General features: G+C 38.1%; 2 protein-coding genes across 12 annotated transcripts in view; one reads left to right on the plus strand and one right to left on the minus strand.

Annotated features, from left to right (window-relative positions):
* The window catches only part of PAICS (phosphoribosylaminoimidazole carboxylase and phosphoribosylaminoimidazolesuccinocarboxamide synthase), a 45,256-nt gene extending 35,031 nt beyond the window's left edge, over positions 1 to 10,225 (minus strand). For all 9 annotated transcript variants that reach the window (XM_086405633.1, XM_086405631.1, XM_086405628.1 and 6 more), the window contains exons 1-3: positions 9,362 to 10,225; positions 5,009 to 5,095; positions 3,095 to 3,526 (exon numbers count right to left, since the gene is read on the minus strand). In XM_086405633.1, coding sequence (XP_086261759.1) covers positions 3,095 to 3,526; positions 5,009 to 5,095; positions 9,362 to 9,743 — 901 coding nt within the window. In that variant the 5' untranslated portion in view covers positions 9,744 to 10,225. The remainder of the gene's footprint in view (positions 1 to 3,094; positions 3,527 to 5,008; positions 5,096 to 9,361) is intronic.
* Positions 1 to 19,913, plus strand: part of PPAT (phosphoribosyl pyrophosphate amidotransferase) — a 41,208-nt gene that overhangs the window by 15,388 nt on the left and 5,907 nt on the right. Inside the window, exons 1-8 of one of the 3 annotated variants that reach the window (XM_086405643.1) lie at positions 8,421 to 8,786; positions 11,348 to 11,414; positions 15,671 to 15,877; positions 16,890 to 17,002; positions 17,106 to 17,251; positions 17,906 to 17,978; positions 18,728 to 18,879; positions 19,564 to 19,691. In XM_086405643.1, the coding sequence (XP_086261769.1) occupies positions 15,674 to 15,877; positions 16,890 to 17,002; positions 17,106 to 17,251; positions 17,906 to 17,978; positions 18,728 to 18,879; positions 19,564 to 19,691 (816 nt within the window). In that variant the 5' untranslated portion in view covers positions 8,421 to 8,786; positions 11,348 to 11,414; positions 15,671 to 15,673. Of the gene's footprint in view, positions 1 to 8,420; positions 8,787 to 11,347; positions 11,415 to 15,670; positions 15,878 to 16,889; positions 17,003 to 17,105; positions 17,252 to 17,905; positions 17,979 to 18,727; positions 18,880 to 19,563; positions 19,692 to 19,913 lie in introns of those variants that run through there. The other 2 variants (XM_086405641.1, XM_086405644.1) reach the window with 2 other exon arrangements.

Here is a 19,913-nt window from a genome sequence, read left to right on the forward strand (position 1 = left end):
AGGAGACAGGGATCAAGACCATCCCCATGGAAAAGAAATGCAAAAAAGCAAAATGGCTGTCTGAGGAGGCCTTACAAATAGCTGTGAAAAGAAGAGAAGTGAAAAGCAAAGGAGAAAAGGAAAGATATAAGCAGAGTTTGGAACTCTGAATGAAGAGTTCCAAAGAATAGCAAGAAGAGATAAAGCCTTCCTCAGCGATCAATGCAAAGAAATAGAGGAAAACAACAGAATGGGAAAGACTAGAGATCTCTTCAAGAAAATTAGAGATACCAAGGGAACATTTCATGCGAAGATGGGCTCAATAAAGGACAGAAATGGTATGGACCTAACAGAAGCAGAAGATATTAAGAAGAGGTGGCAAGAATACACAGAAGAACTATACAAAAAAGATCTTCATGACCAAGATAATCACAATGGTGTGATCACTCACCTAGAGCCAGACATCCTGGAATGTGAAATCAAGCGGACCTTAGAAAGCATCACTATGAACAAAGCTAGTGGAGGTGATGGAATTCCAGTGGAGCTATTTCAAATCCTGAAAGATGATGCTATGAAAGTGCTGCACTCAGTATGCCAGCAAATTTGGAAAACTCAGCAGTGGCCACAGGACTGGAAAAGGTCAATTTTCATTCCAATCCCAAAGAAAGGCAATGCCAAAGAATGCTCAAACTACTGCACAATTGCACTCATCTCACACACTAGTAAATTAATGCTCAAAATTCTCCAAGCCAGGCTTCAACAATACGTGAACCGTGAACTTCCAGATGTTCAAGCTGGTTTTAGAAAAGGCAGAGGAACCAGAGATCAAATTGCCAACATCTGCTGGACCATTGAAAAAGCAAGAGAGTTCCAGAAAAACATCTATTTCTGCTTTATTGACTGTGCCAAAGCCTTTGACTGTGTGGATCTCAATAGACTGTGGAGAATTCTGAAAGAGATGGGAATACCAGACCACCTGATCTGCCTCTTGAGAAACCTATATGCAGGTCGGGAAGCAACCTTTAGAACTGGACATGGAACAACAGACTGGTTCCAAATAGGAAAAGGAGTACGTCAAGGCTGTACATTGTCACCCTGCTTATTTAACTTCTATGCAGAGTACATCATGAGAAACGCTGGGCTGGAAGAAGCACAAGCTGGAATCAAGATTGCCGGGAGAAATCTCAATAACCTCAGATATGCAGATGACACCACCCTTATGGCAGAAAGTGAAGAGGAACTCAAAAGCCTCTTGATGAAAGTGAAAAAGGAGAGTGAAAAAGTTGGCTTAAAGCTCAACATTCAGAAAACGAAGATCATGGCATCTGGTCCCATCACTTCATGGCAGATAGATGGGGAAACAGTGGAAACAGTGTCAGACTTTCTTTTTTTGGGCTCCAAAATCACTGCAGATGGTGATTGCAGCCATGAAATTAAAAGAGGCTTACTCCTTGGAAGAAAAGTTATGTCCAACCTAGATAGCATATTCAAAAGCAGAGACATTACTTTGCTAACAAAGGTCCGTCTAGTCAAGGCTATGGTTTTTCCTGTGGTCATCTATGGATGTGAGAGTTGGACTGTGAAGAAAGCTGAGTGCCGAAGAATTGATGCTTTTGAACTGTGGTGTTGGAGAAGACTCTTGTGAGTCCCTTGGACTGCAAGGAGATCCAGCCAGTCCATTCTGAAGGAGATCAGCCCTGGGATTTCTTTGGAAGGAATGATGGTAAAGCTGAAACTCTAGTACTTTGGCCACCTCATGTGAAGAGTTGACTCATTGGAAAAGACTCTGATGCTGGGAGGGATTGGGGGCAGGAGGAGAAGGGGACGACAGAGGATGAGATGGCTGGATGGCATCACTGACTTGATGGACGTGAGTCTGAGTGAACTCCGGGAGTTGGATGGACAGGGAGGCCTGGCGTGCTGCGATTCATGGGGTCGCAGAGTCGGACACAACTGAGCGACTGAATTGACTGACTGAACTGAACTAGGTCTTGACATAAAACTGACAAGATTATGTTCACCTGCATCTCCAGTAGTTACTGTGTGAACACAATCATGCCATTGCTTTTGGGCTACTTGATCACTAGTTATTTTACATTTTAATTTCAATGGAGGAGATGTATAGTTTTCTAGCAGACCAGTTTCTTTCCTTGTTTTGTAATGAAACATTTTAGGACTTCTCACCACCATTTCCCAATCCTAACTTTTTGTCATTTCCCTCTTTTTCCCACTCATACTTTTAGGAATTAGGACTTCATTCATGTTGATGTATGGCAGAAACTATCATCATATTGTAAAGTAATTATCCTCTAATTAGGAATAAAAATAAAGAATTAAGACTATGTCATTTAAGGCTGATATTAAGATCTAGAAACATTGTGGCCACTTGAAGTCTTTAATAACATTTCATCCATTCCACCATTTTACATAACAAATCTGAAGGAGGCACTCCTGAGTTCAGATTTACACAGAGACTGAGGTAGAACTTGTATTTCCTGACTCCTGGCCTAGAACACATGCAGTTTATTTCATGCAGTCATGTCTTTGTGTAAATTGCATCTCAATTCTTTAGGTTAAACTCATTTTGAAGAATTTTATGATGTGTCCTCAGAGAACTCACATTCTCACAGGTCACAGGTTTTGTATTTTTCTGAGTTTTTCAATGCACTTTTTCTGTTTACTCACAATTTTACCACAACTGATATGAAAAATTTTTTTAAATTTCTGCCATCAAGAATTTTATTTTAACTTATGTAAAACTGGTCTTTTTAAACTTCTAGAAATTCAATTTTCTTTCCTTGTTTTGTATAACTCTGTACCATTCTGTGTTCTGATCAAATTTGCATGAAATCTGTTTCATGATAAATTGAGCAGTTAGCTTGTTGAATCTCATTTAGTAAAACCTATTTACCTTAGACTGCTGCTGCTAAGTCACTTCAGTCGTGTCCGACTCTGTGCAGCCCCATAGACGGCAGCCCACCAGGCTCCTCCGTCCATGGGATTTTCCAGGCAAGAACACTGGAGTGGGTTGCCATTTACCTTAGACTATATTCAGGTTATTGACCTTTTTCTATATGGTAGCATGATGTTAAGATTACTTTTTTTGCTTTCCTACCTGTCTGATCCTCTTCCATCTTTACATGGGCACATCCTGTGGCTTGCTCTTCATCTTGGCATTCCTGTTGTGAGTTTTCTGTTTTCTTGTGTCCCAGGATAGCATCCAACTCAGTAAAAAACTTCATGCTTTTAGCCATGCCTAGGTCTCTAGCCGTTCTTACAATCTTGTATTCATGTTTTAAGTTTTTGTACTTTGTTCTGCACTGCTTCCAATCTCTCTCTATTCCAAGTTTCTGAAGCTTGGCAGCAATTTGTTCAAATATCCTTTTATTTCTCATTGTTCCCTCTAGTTGTTGTTGTATTCCTTGATCAGACCAGATGCCTATTAGAGCCCTGACTTCTGGCACAGTCCAGTGTTTTCCTCCTTCATTTGCTACAGTTGGAATGACAGTTGAATTACTAGGGGGTTCCATTATTGCTGTAGAGTCACCTGTATTGGGTGGGGAGGAAAAGGGATATATGGCTTACATATATCAGACAAGATAAATAATTGGACGCAACATTATTAAAGACAGTAATTTTCTCTATGGGAAATGGAATGCAAATTATAATGTAGCTTTTGTCTTAAACTAGTTGGGAAATCAAAGTACAGAACGTGAATCTGTTCCTTATTGTGATGGTGACTGAGTTTAATAAAGTTGTATTTTTAATTAGTTACATCTTGATCATCTTTCTTTAGCATTTCTTTCTCTTCCATTCTGCTCCTTTAGTATATGGGATTAATGTCAGTGTATAGCAAAAGTTGAATATATAATTTTGTAATATTTACTTCTTTAAAGCAATATAATTATGTATAAAACAGCTTGTTGAAGACAATTTTTCCATAAGTGTGAGCAATTTATTTCCTCCCCATGCCTTTTCTGTATCTAATGATTTCTATTTGCTCCATGTCAGAATCTCCTGGGGAAGCCTTTATGCACTACTGCCCCCATCCTTTATCCCCAGATTGTGATTCTAGTGTGCAGTTCAGGATTGAGAGCCAAGACTATTCATGAATGAAGGACTTACAAGAAGCACATTAATAATCGGTGCTTCTTAACTCTTTGTGAATATAAAAGATGTCCCATTGGTTAAAGACCAAATGCCATTTTAAGAGAAGTATTATATCCTTTTAATGAAATGTGCCAGAAATTTCATAATGCATTAGGCAGAATGTCTCCACTTAGTTATAAATCCTTTAATAACTTTGTGTTAGATCTCTGCACAGTTTTGCAACTCATTTTACGATAAAGACATTTCTTGACATTATATTAGTTATTTCACAACCATATTATTTTACTCAGATTTCATGTTTAATAAAAAGGTGGTTTGGACCTCAGCATCTATAACATTAGTCATTAAAAAAAGAATACCATAGTATTTACCTGGGTACGGAGGTGTTTTATTTTGTGCTGTGTTTAATGTCTTTGTTTTAAGATGGTTTTCATCTTAAATGTTAATTTAATTTTAAGATGTTCTTATTTAAAAAATTTTTAAAGATGTTTTAAATTTAAGATGTTTTTCATCTTAAATCAAGTGAGCACTTTTCCTCACTTGCATTAACTTGCAGTAAGAATTTATAAGCAAGAATGGGACTTATGTTGACTTTTTGGGTGAATAAAATCATCCTTGACTTCATTATGGATTTTATATTATTTACTTTCATATGTAAAGTTCTACTTTTCTTAGCCTCCAGGATAGCTGAAGTCATATGCTCATCAAATATTAAGTACCACACTTACTATGTGTAATTTTGGCCATCAGATTCCTTACTATATTTAAAGCATAAAGACTGGGGATTTGAAGCTAATATTTCCAAAGTATTTCTACCAGGAAAAAATTACCCATTTTCTCAGATTTGATGTCAGTCTTACTTTCCAATTTGATATAGATCAGTTTCATTATATTTTTGAGCAGCCTGTACCAGACCTACCTAGTTCCATTGGTCTGACTTGAGAAACCAAAAGTAAAGGATTTCCTGAGATGTCTTCCTTGTCTTCTGATGTAACTGACATTTTGCCTGAAAAGAGAGAATTACTTTTAGAAATAAGTGCCAAGGAAAATTAAAATTGGATTAACAACTGATAACACTAATAGTTTTAGTTGAATGTGATCATATTCATGAAGGAGCATAGATTTATGATAGATGTTTTTTAAAATAGTGGTATAATATGGTTTAAATATCTATATATATAAAGAGAAATCTAACTTCCTCCACTCTGTTCTGACATTTTGAGCATCCCCAAGCATTGAACTTTCTGAGGATGGTCACAGTTAGTTTTCAAGTTAAACTATGTCTTTAAAGTGAGATATTTTTTCATTTTTGTATTTTAGGTGCCTCAACATAGTAGGCCCTTTAAGTGATACTGTAATGTGAAAGAGAAATCCTGCAATGTGATAAAGTAAAAGAACCCTGCCAACCTTAAAAGATGAAGATGTCCCTTCTTGATTATATCATTTCTATATGTTTTTCTGCTGCTGCTGCTAAGTCGCTTCAGTCGTGTCCAACTCTTGGCGACCCCATGGACTGCAGCCCACCAGGCTCCTCCGTCCGTGGGATTTTCCAGAATACTGGAGTGGGGTGCCATTGCCTTCTCCCATGTTTTTCTAATGCTGTTTTACTAACAGAATTAGCATTATATTTTACATGAATGAGATCAAATGTTAGGTATGATTTTAATATCATAAACATTCATTTAAAATCACTATTTACCACTATAATTACAAGGTATTCCATTAAAGAATAAGAAAAGGAATACTGTTTATCATCTTAAAGATTATATTGGGGATTCTTACATTAAAAGAGAAAAGTGAAAAATAAGGGAAGTCTCAATGATTTCAAGTGGCATGGTGGTTTAGTCGCTAAGTTGTGTCCTACTTTTGCAACCCCATGAACTGGGAACCTACCAGGCTCCTCTGTCCATGGGATTCTCCAGGAAAGAATACTAGAGTGGGTTGCCATATCCTTCTTGAGGGAATTTTCCCGACCCAGGAATCAAACCCAGGTCTCCTACATTGCAGGCAGATTCTTTACCGACTGAGCTACAAAGGAAGCCCGTAATTCAATTAAAGTGGCAGAGTTACATAAATTTAAAAGGGCTTCCCAGGTGGCACTAGTGGTAAAGAACCCACCTGCCAGTACAGGAGACAATAAGAAACATGGGTTCAATCCCTGGGTTGGGAAGATCCTCTGGAGGAGGGCATGGCAACCCACTCCAGTATTCTTGCCTTGAGAATCCCATTTGACAGGGGAGCCTGGTGGGCTACAGTCCATGGAGTCACACAGAGTCAGACATGACTGAAGCGACTTAGCACAAAGCACATGCACATGATTTTAAAAATCGTCATTTTAAAGTTGAGTTTCACAATTATTTGAGGCTAAGTTGCAGTTAGGGAATGTTTTTGATTTAGTTGGGAATATGGAAAATAAAAATCTTAAATTACATAAGAACTCTCTTTAGAGAGAAGAAGAAAAGATACTGACATCCTCAGGTAATTTATCGACTGAGCTTGATGAGAACAGCAAGGAAAGGTAGGGCTTACTATTCTTTTATCTGCTTTAGGGCCTGCTTCTGTTTATTGAAAAGGTCTTAGAGCTGAACATACAGGTGGGGGCAAAAAAGAAATACCTCTCTCCACCTTCTTCAGGAAATTTTTTTCCCTCAGGTTGATCGTTCCTAGCAAGAATCCCAAAATTGTGTGCAGGGGACCCACACGGTGGAGATTTTAAATCGAAACCCTTAAATCATTATTCTTAATGCATTTGTATACAGTAAGAAAAGGGAAAGAGTGGAAATTGGTCATTGAAGGAATGTGATACAGAAGCAGTAGGCCAAAGGTATTCTGAGATTGAGGATGATTATAGTTTTTAGAAGATGAAGCCTCTTAGAGTCCTTTCCCAAGGCTTAGTCAGGCTACCTGCTACCTAACAAAAGGGACCAGATCCTCTGTCCTTGAAAGAGGACCACTTTCATGAAACAGGTTGATCCCAACAGTAGAAAACACACATTCATTTCCTTGCCTTCTTTTTACCATACACCAATAAAAATTTTGCTGGTTCCACCTTGGAAAAACCAGAAGATGTCATAAATGAATCAGAATTGGAGAAAGAAGGGCTCTGTAAGTCTTAGAAGGGCTTCCCTTGTGGCTCAGCTGGTAAACAATCCGCCTGCAATGTGGGAGCTCTGGGTTTGATCCCTGGGTTGGCAAGATTCCCTGGAGAAGGGAAAGGCTACCCACTCCAATATTCTTGCCTGGAGAATTTCATGGACTGTATGGTCCATGGGGTCGCAAAGAGTCAGACATGACTGAGCGATTTTCACTTCACTTCACTTAAAGCCTTAGAAAAGAAGCTATTTGACTATGTTAAAACTTTTGACTTTTGTGGGTGAAATAAAAATCAGCCAAAATTGTAAGGTGAAAGGAGGTCATGCAAATTTTTCTAAGACCTTAACTGACATGAACAGTCAGTTCATAAAATTGAATAAATATATATAAAATGTTCCACAGCACTTTTAATTAAACAAATGCAAAGTAAACAGTTATTGATTGCATACACTGTTATATGTGGCTATGCATTTATTAGATTAGCGTAGTAAGTAAATAAGTGTTAGTCGCTCAGTCGTGTCCAACTCTTTGTGACCCCATGGACTGTAGCCCACCAAGCTCCTCTGTCCATGGAATTCTCCAGGCAAGAATACTGGAGTGGGTTGCCATTTTCTTCTCCAAGGGATCTCCCCAATTAGGGATCAAACCCTGGTCTCCTGCATTGCAGGCAGATTCTTTACCACAGAGCCACCAGGGAAGCCCCAGATGAGCATACTCCATTATTTATTAAATCAGCAAAGTCTCCCCCCACCCCCCCTTCTACAAAAGGTACAGTTTCATTGTTAAAGTACAGTTCTTTTGGAAAGAAGTTACTTTAGTAATAGGTTTCAAAGTAATCATACCCTACACGTTGACCAGAAATTGAACTTCTGGTAGTCTATCCTACTGGGATCATTTTAAATTGCATAAAAAATAATTGGTTGTAGGAAATTCCCTGGTGTCCCAGTGGTTAGGCCTTGGCTCTTTCACTGCTGGGGCCTAGGTTCAGTCCCTGGTTCGGGAACTAAGACCCTACAAGCTGTGCAGCAGGGAAGAGGTAGTAGATTATACCATATATAAGGGGGAAATGACAGTAGATACCACAGATTTTGACACAGCTGAACAACTCAGCACACACAACAGCACAGATTTTGAACTAAACAAGTCTGCCCTAAAAATAGCAACTCTGGGACTTCTGGTGGTTCAGTGGCTGGGGGACTGGTTCCACCCCAGGTCAGAGAACTAGATCCCATCTGCCGAAACTAAGAGTTCACATGCTGCAACTATCAAAGATAATGAGTGCAGCAAGTAAGACCTGGTGCAGCCAAAATAAATTTTTTTTTTTTAATGAAAACTACTACAACTCACTGTTAACTCAAATGATAGTGTTTTGTAGCAATGAAGTATTTTTTAATTAAGGTATGTACAATTTTTTAGACTACAGTATAGTGTAATATAAATTTTATATGCACTCGGTTCAGTTCAGCCTGTCAGTCATATCCGACTCTTTGCAACCCCATGGCAGCACGCCAGGCTTTCCTGTCCAAAAAGTCTGTATGACTTGGCTTTGTTGGGATATTTGCTTTATTGCAGAGATCTAGAACCCAACGCACAATATCCTCAAGGTATGTCAGTATTTAAATCATTTAAACATAAATAATTTAACCTATCAAATCTATTTGTTTTACTTTCTGTTAAAATGGAGACGTTCTTCCAAACTAGTAATGACATTTTTATCAGTTACTAGTATTTTAGTGCTTTTGTTTATAAATTTAGGCAAGTGGGAACATTAATATAGAGCAGAAAGTTCTGTCTTATTTTGGACCTGGGAAAACAACAGTTGAGCAATACCTAATATATTTTTTTCAGTACTCATAAAATTAAGATTAAAAATACTTTCAGAACCCAAGCCATTTTCCAAAAACCATATCAGACATGAGTAAGGAGCAGTTGGCATTAACAGTTGGTACCATTTTAATGTGTTTGTTTTTTTTTATTTTACAGATTTTTTGAATGGTGGCATTATTTCAATTATTTTTTAAAATTAATTTTTTACCTTGTGCAAAATAGCATATACATACAGGTCAGTTGTTTTTCTCACCCTTGATATTTCAGGCTATATTTATCATATGAACTCAGAAGTCTGGTTCTCTTACGGTTTGTTAGGTAAAAACAAAAGAATGGTACTTTTTCTTTTTACCTTCGGTGGTCTCTGGGACTGCACTTGGGCTCAGCGTTGCCAGGCACCTGTCATTTGCATCTTCCTCTGTTAATGGTGTGGCAGGTTCATACTGCAGGATGGCATCCAAATCATGGAAGAACTTCATAGTTTTAGAGCTGTCTCCAGAGTTGAGGGCATATTTAACTGTTCTGTATTCATATTTGAGATTTTTGTACTTTGCCCGGCACTGTTTCCAATCTCTGTATACTCCTAGTGCTCGCAGCCTTTTAGCAATGTAAATAAATATTCCTTTATTTCTCAGTGTTCCATAAAGTTGTTTTCGTATATTTTTTTCTGCCCAGACACTTAGCAAAGCTTTAACCTCTTCCTCAGTCCAGTGCTTTCCTGCTCCACTCTCCATGTTGAAAGTGACCTGGAAATGATTCACTATTTCTAGCCAAGGTTTTGTTTCCTAGGAAACCAGACGGCTGGTTGTCAATAAGCTGTGAAGAGCTGAAAGGATCTAGTTTAACTGGTTCAAGCTGCCCTAGGGGAGTAACTTGAGAAACTGCCAAATAAGCAGGCTTCCTGATTAAAGAAGCCTGGACCTAAAGGATCCCTAAGGTTACTCATTTCAGCTTTAAAGAACAAATTACCCTTGAGACAAAAAGGAAAGAAAACCTTTTTTGTGTTTGTTTATTTCTAATTTAGTATATGATTGTTGATTTTTTGCTTGTTTGTTTTGGAAATGGTTGGCAGAGGTTCTTTCTGCCACAAAGGTTTGTGACTAAGGTTATTTTTTTTTCCCTCTGATATGAATCACTTAGTTCTTCTGACATTGGTTAACCAAAGACCACATGATTTCACCAAATAAATTAATCTTAAGTCACAAATTATTCAGTTGTATAGGATGTATAGTATTATGCATGTCTGTTTTCAGCATAATAGTTCATAGTATGTAATGCATTGGTAATTTAGCAAAATTACTTCACTTTTAATTTTCTAGATTTTTACTTTGCAAATGCATTTAATTTTGTAGTTTCTCTTGTCATTAAAATGCCTATTATAATTTTAGAAAAGATCCTTTGTACCAAATAAATCATGTTAGTAATTGTTAATGTATATATGGTAGAGATTTACTTTTATTTCTACCCTGATACATATTCTTTGGAACAAAAATTTGTTAACAAACATCTAGTATTTATAGCACTTGTTCAGAACTACTAAAAATTGTTAAGTAGTGGAGGTTTTAGTTTATCTTTTGAGTTTATACTCCACTGTGGTTCAGATCCTTTAAAGTCTTACCAGTGTGTTACCCTACTGAGCTAGAAACCTAGCTTCTGGCTTTCTCTGTATTCTCACCTAATAGCATTAAGTCAGGAAATGAGATACAGAGTGCCTGATCAGCTTAGGGCTTTTTGAAGCAGCATTTGTTTTCTGATGAAAAAAGAGATAGTTATTTGTCAGAAGAAATTTGGGAAGTGCAAAAAAGCAAAACAAAACAAAAAAATGTAATGATTCCAGTACCCACAAACATTTTACCTGCTATTTTATTTGGGGCTTTTAATTTTTATCTACATACTCAACCTTATTTAGAGGTCACCTATTAAAGAGGTTACAAGCACAGGGTCTGAAGTCAGGTTGTCTGTGTCCTAATCTTGGCCATGCCACCATTCTCTGTGTGATACTGGATGAGTTAATTCTGTTTCTTTAGTGTTGTCCTTATCTGTAAAATGTGAATAGTAATCATAGTTACTACTTCGTTGGATTGTTTTGAAAGCCTAATAAATTGGATCATTCGTATACATGCTTAAGACAGTGCCTGGCTTATTAGTCATAGCTCAGTCTCATCTGCTCTTCTAATCATTGTCATCATCCTGAGTGGAAGTGGCACTGGTGCTAGTGGCATTTAATGTGTCAGACTGAGTTCGTGGATGTTATTGAGAAAAGCATGTTCCGTAAGATCCATTAAGAAATTGATCAATGGGGTAAATTTAACAGTTTGACACCTTTTTATCTTCACAGGGGTCAGGAGAGTGCTGGTATCGTGACCAGTGATGGCAATTCCGTACCCACATTCAAAACACACAAGGTATATTTAAACATTGAAAAGTGTTGATGATAAAAGTAACAATAGTCAGAAGACAGCTAATATATAGGGGGGGGGACTTTGAATAAAAATAATTTGTATGTAGAAGCATAGTTGATCCTTTAACAGTATAGGAACATATTTTGTATGTCATATGTATTATATATAGTGTTCTACAATAAAGTAAGCTAGAGAAAAGAAAATATTATTAAAATCATAAGGAATAGAAATTATAGTACAGTACTGTCTTTGTTGATACAATAAACTTATGTTGACTGTTTATAATGTAAGTTGTCGGTATCTATGTTAGTATAGTCTTAAGTTGGTACAGAACACTGTGGATGGTATACGTATTGCTAACATAGACCTCGAAAATGAAAAGATAATGTGAAAAAATTCCTGTTTAGGGTATAACAATTCATGCATTGATAACAAAGAAATAGCAATATGATTGCTTTTTGGTTGCCTAGCCTATACACTACTAATAAGTGAATTGTTATAAAATATCATTACTTTATGCCAGTGTAAGGATGGGCTATCCACTTTAACACCAGTCTTGCACATAATGTTCTACACATGGACTGCTTAGGTGACGGTGATGGTACTGACACAAAAATGTCCATATGGTTTTCACCATATAGTTATTAGATTTTCACACAAAGCCTCTCACACATCCACAATGCTGCTGCTGCTAAGTCACTTCAGTCGTGTCCGACTCTGTGCGACCCCATAGACGGCAGCCCACCAGGCTCCCCCGTCCCTGGGATTCTCCAGGCAAGAACACTGGAGTGGATTGCCATTTCCTTCTCCAATGCATGAACGTGAAAAGTGAAGTCGCTCAGTCCACAGTAAGATAACTTTATTAACTGTACAATATGATGATTAATCACTGTTCATTAAATTGAAGTGGATCATCATAAAGTTCTTCATCCTAGTAGTCCTCGTTCATGATGAGTAGGCTGAGGAGAGGTTGGTTTTGCTGTCTCGGATGTGGAAGGAGATAGTGGAGGTGGGAGGGGAGGCAGGAGAGGAAGGCACACCGGGTGTAGCTTGATGGATACATCATAGTTTCTGTCTCACTTACTTGGTTTTTTACTTCTCTAAACATGTTTCTGTACAATACCATCCTTCTACCCTTTGCTTTAGTTTAGTGCCCTTAGAAAGGTCTATATCGTAAAATAAGTCAAAAGCAGTCTTAAACAATCAGAACCCTTCTGCTGGACTGTCTGATGTCAGTTTGTTTTCTGGCACTGCTTTCTTCATGTTTTCTTCCTCGTCACCTGGCACTGGTTCAAAAGCACTCATCTCCATCAGTTATTTTTAATTTTTTGCCATATCCACAATCTCTTTTGTGATTTCCTTGATTAGTTCTATTGTAAATCCTGTGAAGTCATGCACAACCTCTGGACACAGTTTTCTCTGGCATGGATTTATTGTCTCAGGCTTGATGGCTTTTACAGCTTTTTTAATAACGACAGTGGCATCTTCAGTGGTGTAATTCTTTCAGACTTTCATGCCATTCATTCTGTTGGGGTTGTCTTCCATGGCACTGACAGTCCTTTCCATAGAGTACCATGTGTAATGAGCCTTGAAAGTCCTTATGATCCCCTGACATCGAGGCTGAATGAGAGATGTCATGTTTGGGAGCAAGCAGATCACTTCAGCCACTTGGCTTCAACACTGTTGAACTTACGGGGTTCTGAGTAGCCAAGGGCATTGCCCAATATCAACAGAACTTTAAAAAGCAGTGCTTTACTGGCAGGGTACTTCCTGACTTCAGGAATAAAGCATCAGTGAATGGTACCAATCCAGAAAAAGAGTTCATGTTGTGCAAGCTTTATGGTTCAATCATGAGTTAGAAGACTAGCAGCTGCTGTTTATCCTTTCCCTTCAAGGTTCAGGGGCTCGAAACTTGTAGATAAGGGCAGTCCTAATTATAAACACTACTGCATTTGCATAAAACCAGAGAGTTAGTCCATCCTTTCTGGCCTTAAATCTTGATGTTTTTTAAGCCAAACTTCTCCCTAAAAATCTCCACCCATCCTTCACTGACATTTAATTCTCCAGCTTTAGATCCTTCACCTTCCTTTTGCCTTGTCATCATTTAAATAACTACACTTTTTCTCAAATCTTATTAAATAGGTATGCCTTTCTTACAGCGATCCTGAACCCACCTAAGAGCTGCATTTTCAATATGAGATAAAAGAGTGTTTTACAAAAAGTACATAGTGTTTGTGCCAGCTGGTATAGCTGCAACAATGGCTTCATATGTTTCCCTTTCTTTTTTTTTTACAATGGTCTTTATGCTGGATTCATTTATCTTGAAATGGCAGGGCCACCACAGCTGTAGGCCACAATCTACAGGAGACTTCAAGCAATGCAACTTTTTCTTGTAAAGTCACGGCTTTACTTCTTGAGAGCACTTCCAGTGTCACCAGTGTCACTTTGTATGAGTCCTGTGGTGTCATTCAAGGTTTACAGTATTGCACTGAACACGAAGAAAAATACTCAATAACTGGGAGAGGAGACTTTTCACTACAATAAGCAACTTAATGTAGAGATGAGTGGCTCACCCAGAGGTGATTAACATCAGATGGCATACTTGCATTCAAGTGGATACTTGCAACACTTGAACTCCCCACAATATTAACAGGAGGTGGCTCCAAAATAATTTCAGTAGTGCAGTATGGACTACAGTTCATTTTATGCAGTTACTTAATACTGCACCCTTATGCTTGTTTACATTTCTTGAAAAAGCAAATAGCACCAGTTATGGTTTGTGTTTTTTGTGTGCATAAGTTTTGATAAATGTTAACATTTTATAATAGGTTTCTGTATATTTTTATGGTAGTAAATGATAAAATAGATTAGTATCTACAAATATTTTATGCATCCATGACATACTCAGTTTCTTAAATTTTTTACTCTAGGCTACATGGCTCACTGTATTTTTATATCATTGCTAATCTCCAAAAATTTTTTTCTGATATATTTATTGGAAAAAAAAAAATCCATGAATAAGTGGACCTGTGCAGTCCAAGCTGTATTGTTCAAGGGTCAGCGTTTTTATTTGTTCTTCTACGGTGCATTTCTCTCCCAGTGATAATTTGCTAGATTGACTCAGACAAGTTATCATTTATTTGAATACTTTAACATACTTTGAATTTAAAATTATAATTTAGTTGATTATAGTTGACAGATGTTACCACTTAGTACATCTGTTCTTCAATGTTTTATCAAGAAGTATCATATGAAACGGAGAAGGCAATGGCACCCCACTCCAGTTCTCTTGCCTAGAAAATCCCATGGACAGAGGAGCCTGGTGGGCTACCGTCCATGGGGTTGCTAAGAGTTGGACATGACTGAGTGACTTCACTTTCACTTTTCACTTTCATGCATTGGAGAAGGAAATGGCAACCCACTCCAGTGTTCTTGCCTGGAGAATCCCAGGGACAGGGGAGCCTGGTGGGTTGCCGTCTCTGGGGTCGCACAGAGTCGGACACAACTGAAGTGACTTAGCAGCATCATATGAAACAGGTGACTCAGTAGGTAAAGAATCTGCCTGCAGTGCAGGAGACCCGGGTTCAATCCCTGGGTCAGGAAGATCCTCTGGAGAAGGGGTTGGCTACCCATTCCAGTATTCTTGCCTGGAGAATTCCATGGACAGAGGAGCCTGGAGGGCTACAGTCCATGAGATGGCAAAAGAGTCAGACACGACTTAGTGACTAAACAACAATCTTATAAAACAAGCATGATTAATTTTGTTATATGAATTCCACCACAGATATATATTTTAATGCTTTACAGTTCTTACAATTAGGTTAGTTTTTTTTTTTTTTAAAGATTAGAATTCTGAAGCACAGGGAAATTAAGTGAACTTCATTTTCTAATTTGGAATTGTCTGAGCAGAAGCTTATAATAGTGCTGCTGCTGCTGCTGCTGCGTCGCTTCAGTCATGTTCAACTCTGTGCGACCCCATAGACGGCAGCCCACCAGGCTCCCGGGTCCCTGGGATTCTGCAGGCAAGGACACTGGAGTGGGTCGCCATTTCCTTCTCCAATACATGAAAGTGAAAAGTGAAAGTGAAGTCGCTCAGTTGTGCCCGACTCTTAGCGACCCCATGGACTGCAGCCTACCAGGCTCCTCCATCCATGGGATTCTCCAGGAAGAATCCTGGAGTGGGGTGCCATTGCCTTCTCCAGTAACAGTGCTACTAGTGTTTTTTTCCCTAAGATGAGCTTTTATTTTGACTTTGCAAGGGAATGGGTCTTGTAAATCACGTATTTACTGAAGACAATTTGAAGAAATTATATACTTCAAATCTTGGAATTGGACACACAAGGTATGCCACAACAGGAAACTGTGAATTAGAAAATTGCCAGCCCTTTGTTGTTGAAACACTTCATGGAAAAATAGCTGTGGCACATAATGGCGAATTAGTTAATGCTGCGCGCTTAAGGAAAAAGGTAAGGGTGTTTTTTTTTAATGCTTTTTTCATGATTGTGATAAATTATTGAAAAGAAGTATGGAGGATCTTGGTAAAGTGTATTATCTTGTTGTTGCCACCTGTTACCTAATTGCAAAGGACAACTGTAACAGAATTACCCAGAGTACTTGTTCTCATTACAAATTCTAAGATATTCCCCCCAGAGTCTGGGGTGGGAATGAGGTGGCTTAATCTGCAGTGTAATATGCTCCTGAGGTGATTCTGATGCATTGTTTTGGAATAGTGATTTGGAAAACTGATTTATTCCCAGAACTTTGTCCTACCCTCTTCTTAGGCTCTGGCATTGTCATTGTAATAATAAAGTTTTTTGCTACCAAATGAAAACAAATTTTTTATTAAATCAAAAATATGAATATGAAGTAAAAATTATTTTAAAACTCACTCTTTAGAGATCACCACCAAAAGTTCAATTATAAACAACACCTTGTTCATTATTTCTAGACCTAGCCCCTTAGGCAGGTACTCAGCTTCATCTCAGCACGTTTCACTGCATCGGGGCTGATCAGTGAGGGTAGGTAGCCACCATCACCACCGCCAGCAAACCTGGGCTGAAAGTACCTACCGCAGTGTGCCACTCTTACGGGAATGTGTCCTGTTTGTCAGGAGTGGACTGAAAAAGTTAGAACCACAATCCCAAACCCTCATGCCGTCCCCATCTGCCTCCCCACCTACCTACTGCAGGTCTACATTCCTCCAAACTTCGTTTTCAAAGGCTTTCCTGTATACCTCCTAAAGCACTTTTTTATCCCCCTGTTTGAAAAGCTTCAGAGACTTCCCATTGCCTCCAGCAGTAGATATACAGTATATTATTAGTATATTATTAGATATATATACCTACCATTGGTAGAATGCAGGATTTCATAACAGCATCCACACAATACCTGATCTCTTTCTGTGATGGCAGGCTCTTGGGTGAAGGGTGAATTGAAGTTTCCCCTCTATTGATTATGACTTTTCTCCTTTCTAAATAGCTTCTGCGTCATGGTATTGGTCTGTCAACAAGTTCTGATAGTGAAATGATCACCCAGCTACTGGCTTATACCCCTCCTCAGGAACAAGATGACACCCCAGACTGGGTGGCTAGGTAATTATAAAAGTAGACTGAGCTTGCAGCTGTGATAATGAGACCTTTGTCTTGCATGCGTTTATAATGAAAATTATTCATTGAATTATTTAACTGATTGCAGGATTAAAAATTTAATGAAGGAAGCACCCACAGCATATTCTCTGCTTATAATGCACAAAGATGTGATTTATGCAGTCCGAGATCCCTATGGAAATCGTCCTTTATGCATTGGTCGTCTTATTCCTATTTCTGATATAAATGATAAAGGTAATGAACGTCAAAAGAAATACAATAATTTCATAATGCTTTTCCAAGTCATTGTCCTACTGTTGGCACACCCTGAAATCTTTAGGTATTAGGAACTTATTGAATAAAAAAGCTAGGTAAAAAAGAAAAAAGTGGCACTTAGTTTTTTCCTCTTTTTTAGTCACTCCAGGTAGGACGTGGGATCTTAGTTCCCTGATCAGTAACCGAACTCGTACTCCTTGTATTGGAAGCACCAACTTTTAAACCACTGGACTGCCAGGGAAGTCTTGGCACTTAGTTTTTAAAGTACATTTCCTTGAGTATTTCTGAGGATGAGCCACTTTTAATACATTTAATGGGCATTCCTGTTTTGTCCTGCCTGAACGGCCTATTCATATCCTTTGCCCAGCTTTTTCATTTGTGCAGTATGATTTCAGTGATTTTCTTTTTGACTTGTCAGATGTCTTATTCAAGCCATGAAATCATTTTGTTTATAGGAAGCTTGTAATCTTATCTTTGGTACTAGTCAAATGAAGAGTTCTTAAAGTCATAGTCATGGATAGTGTATGAGTTCTTTTGTTTATAAAATTGGTGTTTAACTGTTCTCCTAAAATAGGTAGCCTCTTTTAAATTTCTTGAATTCAATAACTGAATTGATTGTCTTGTGATTTACAGGAAAAAAAACATCAGAAACGGAAGGATGGGTGGTGTCTTCAGAATCTTGTAGCTTTTTATCTATCGGTGCAAGGTAAATTTTGTAGCATTCAGCGTAACAACTTTTCCATGTCAATTAAAAAAATTTTTACATGAAAGTTTTGCTTCTAATGTCTGCCAAAACACATGCTTTTAAATGCAGTTTCTTTTGTACATTGTGCTCAGCAGTTGCACTAACATTAATGTCCTGGTTTAGTTGCTAAGTCATGTCTGACTTCTGTGAACCCATAGACTGTAGCCCACCAGGCTTCTATGTCCTTGGGATTTCCCAGGCAAGAATACTGGAGGGGATTGCCATTTCCTTCTCCAGGGCATCTTCCTAACCCAGAGATCGAATCCATGTCTCCTGCATTGGCAGGCAGATTCTTTACACAGAACCACTAGGGAAACCCTAACGTGCCAGTAGTACCTTCTCATCCTGAAACTGGGATCTTGTTTTCAAAATACCGTGAGACCTATTTTAGAAAGGAAGAATCTCCTCAACAAGGAATAGTTAAGAGCAAAAAAATTTAAGCCAGGATAAAAATGTTCTCTTTAACCTTCATTCTGTTACAAATCAATAAAATGCAGGACTTTTATTTTTTAAAATTCTAAATTCAAGTGTAGGGTAGCAGATTTATAGAAATTACTGTTGAAGGAATACTGTCTTTTTTAAGCCAATAGACTTTATATTAAACTGAACCCTTTTTCCATTATAAGGAAAGGGACTCTGTGTTCTTTATAATAGATAATTAGCCTTAAGGACTGGTTTACTTCAAGTCTCCTTTAACATTGTTTCCCAAGATATTACCGTGAAGTCTTGCCTGGAGAAATTGTGGAGATATCCAGACATAAAATCCAAACTCTTGATATTATACCAAGGTCTGAAGGAAACGCAATGGCTTTCTGCATCTTTGAATATGTTTATTTTGCAAGACCAGATAGTATATTTGAAAGTAAGTAAAATATCTCTAACTATTGATATAAATCTGTTATCTCATTGAAACAAAAAAGTGCTTGGGCCCAAAGGCTTTGAAGGCACAGTTATATGTTGTGAAAAGATCACAGTTCCTCTGTCAGATTTTTTTCCTTTTTGGAGTAAAGATTATGATTTTTAGCTATGTATTAAGGTTAACTTTTTTAATTAATTAACTTACATTTATTTGGCTGCTTCGGGTCCTAGTTGTGGCCCCTCAGAGCTTCATCATGTCATGTAGGATCTTTGTTGTGGTGCATGGACTCTTGGGGCAGCGCACCAGCTTCAGCAGCACGCTGGCTGTCTAGTGGCTTCAGTCGTTGCAGCAGCCTGGCTCTCTAGTTGTGGCATGAAGGTTCCAGAGCACACGGGCTTAGCTGCTCTGCAGCATCTTAGTTCCCTGACCAGCGATTGAATCCTCGTCCCCTGAATTGCAAGTTGAATTCTTAACCACTGGACCACTAGGGGAATCCCAAGGTTAATTTTTTTTTTTTAAGAGTGAATTCCCTCTGATTTATGAGTTTCCACTTTAGTGTTTTTTTTGTCGTGCTTTTCTTTTGGTACTCAATTCTATAGAGTTCTAACAAGCTAGTCTCTTCCAATAATGATATGCTGGGCTATATTATACTAAGTAAAAATCTATTTCCTTTTCCAAATATTCTAGACCAGATGGTTTACACAGTAAGATATCGCTGTGGTCAGCAGCTGGCCATTGAAGCCCCCGTGGATGCAGATTTGGTTAGCACTGTCCCAGAATCTGCTACACCTGCTGCTCTTGGTTACGCAACAAAGGTATTTTTCTCTTCATTAACACACAGTGAATTGCTTATTTAGCACTGGGATTAGCAATTCATGTATATAAAGAGAAACTCATCAATTTATGAGTAAGGAAAAAAACATTGTTTCTTTAAAGAGTTACTTATTTTCCAGCCTTTTCATTTAGTGGCACTGTTTTTTAGTGGGTCCACAAAAAATTCACCCAAAGAGGAGGAGAATGATCTCCTCATTTTGGAA

This window comes from Bos grunniens, chromosome 6, assembly GCF_055505025.1.
Source record: "Bos grunniens cultivar Pamir isolate PY7600 chromosome 6, Bosgru_T2T1.0, whole genome shotgun sequence".
Classification (NCBI taxonomy): domain Eukaryota; kingdom Metazoa; phylum Chordata; class Mammalia; order Artiodactyla; family Bovidae; genus Bos; species Bos grunniens.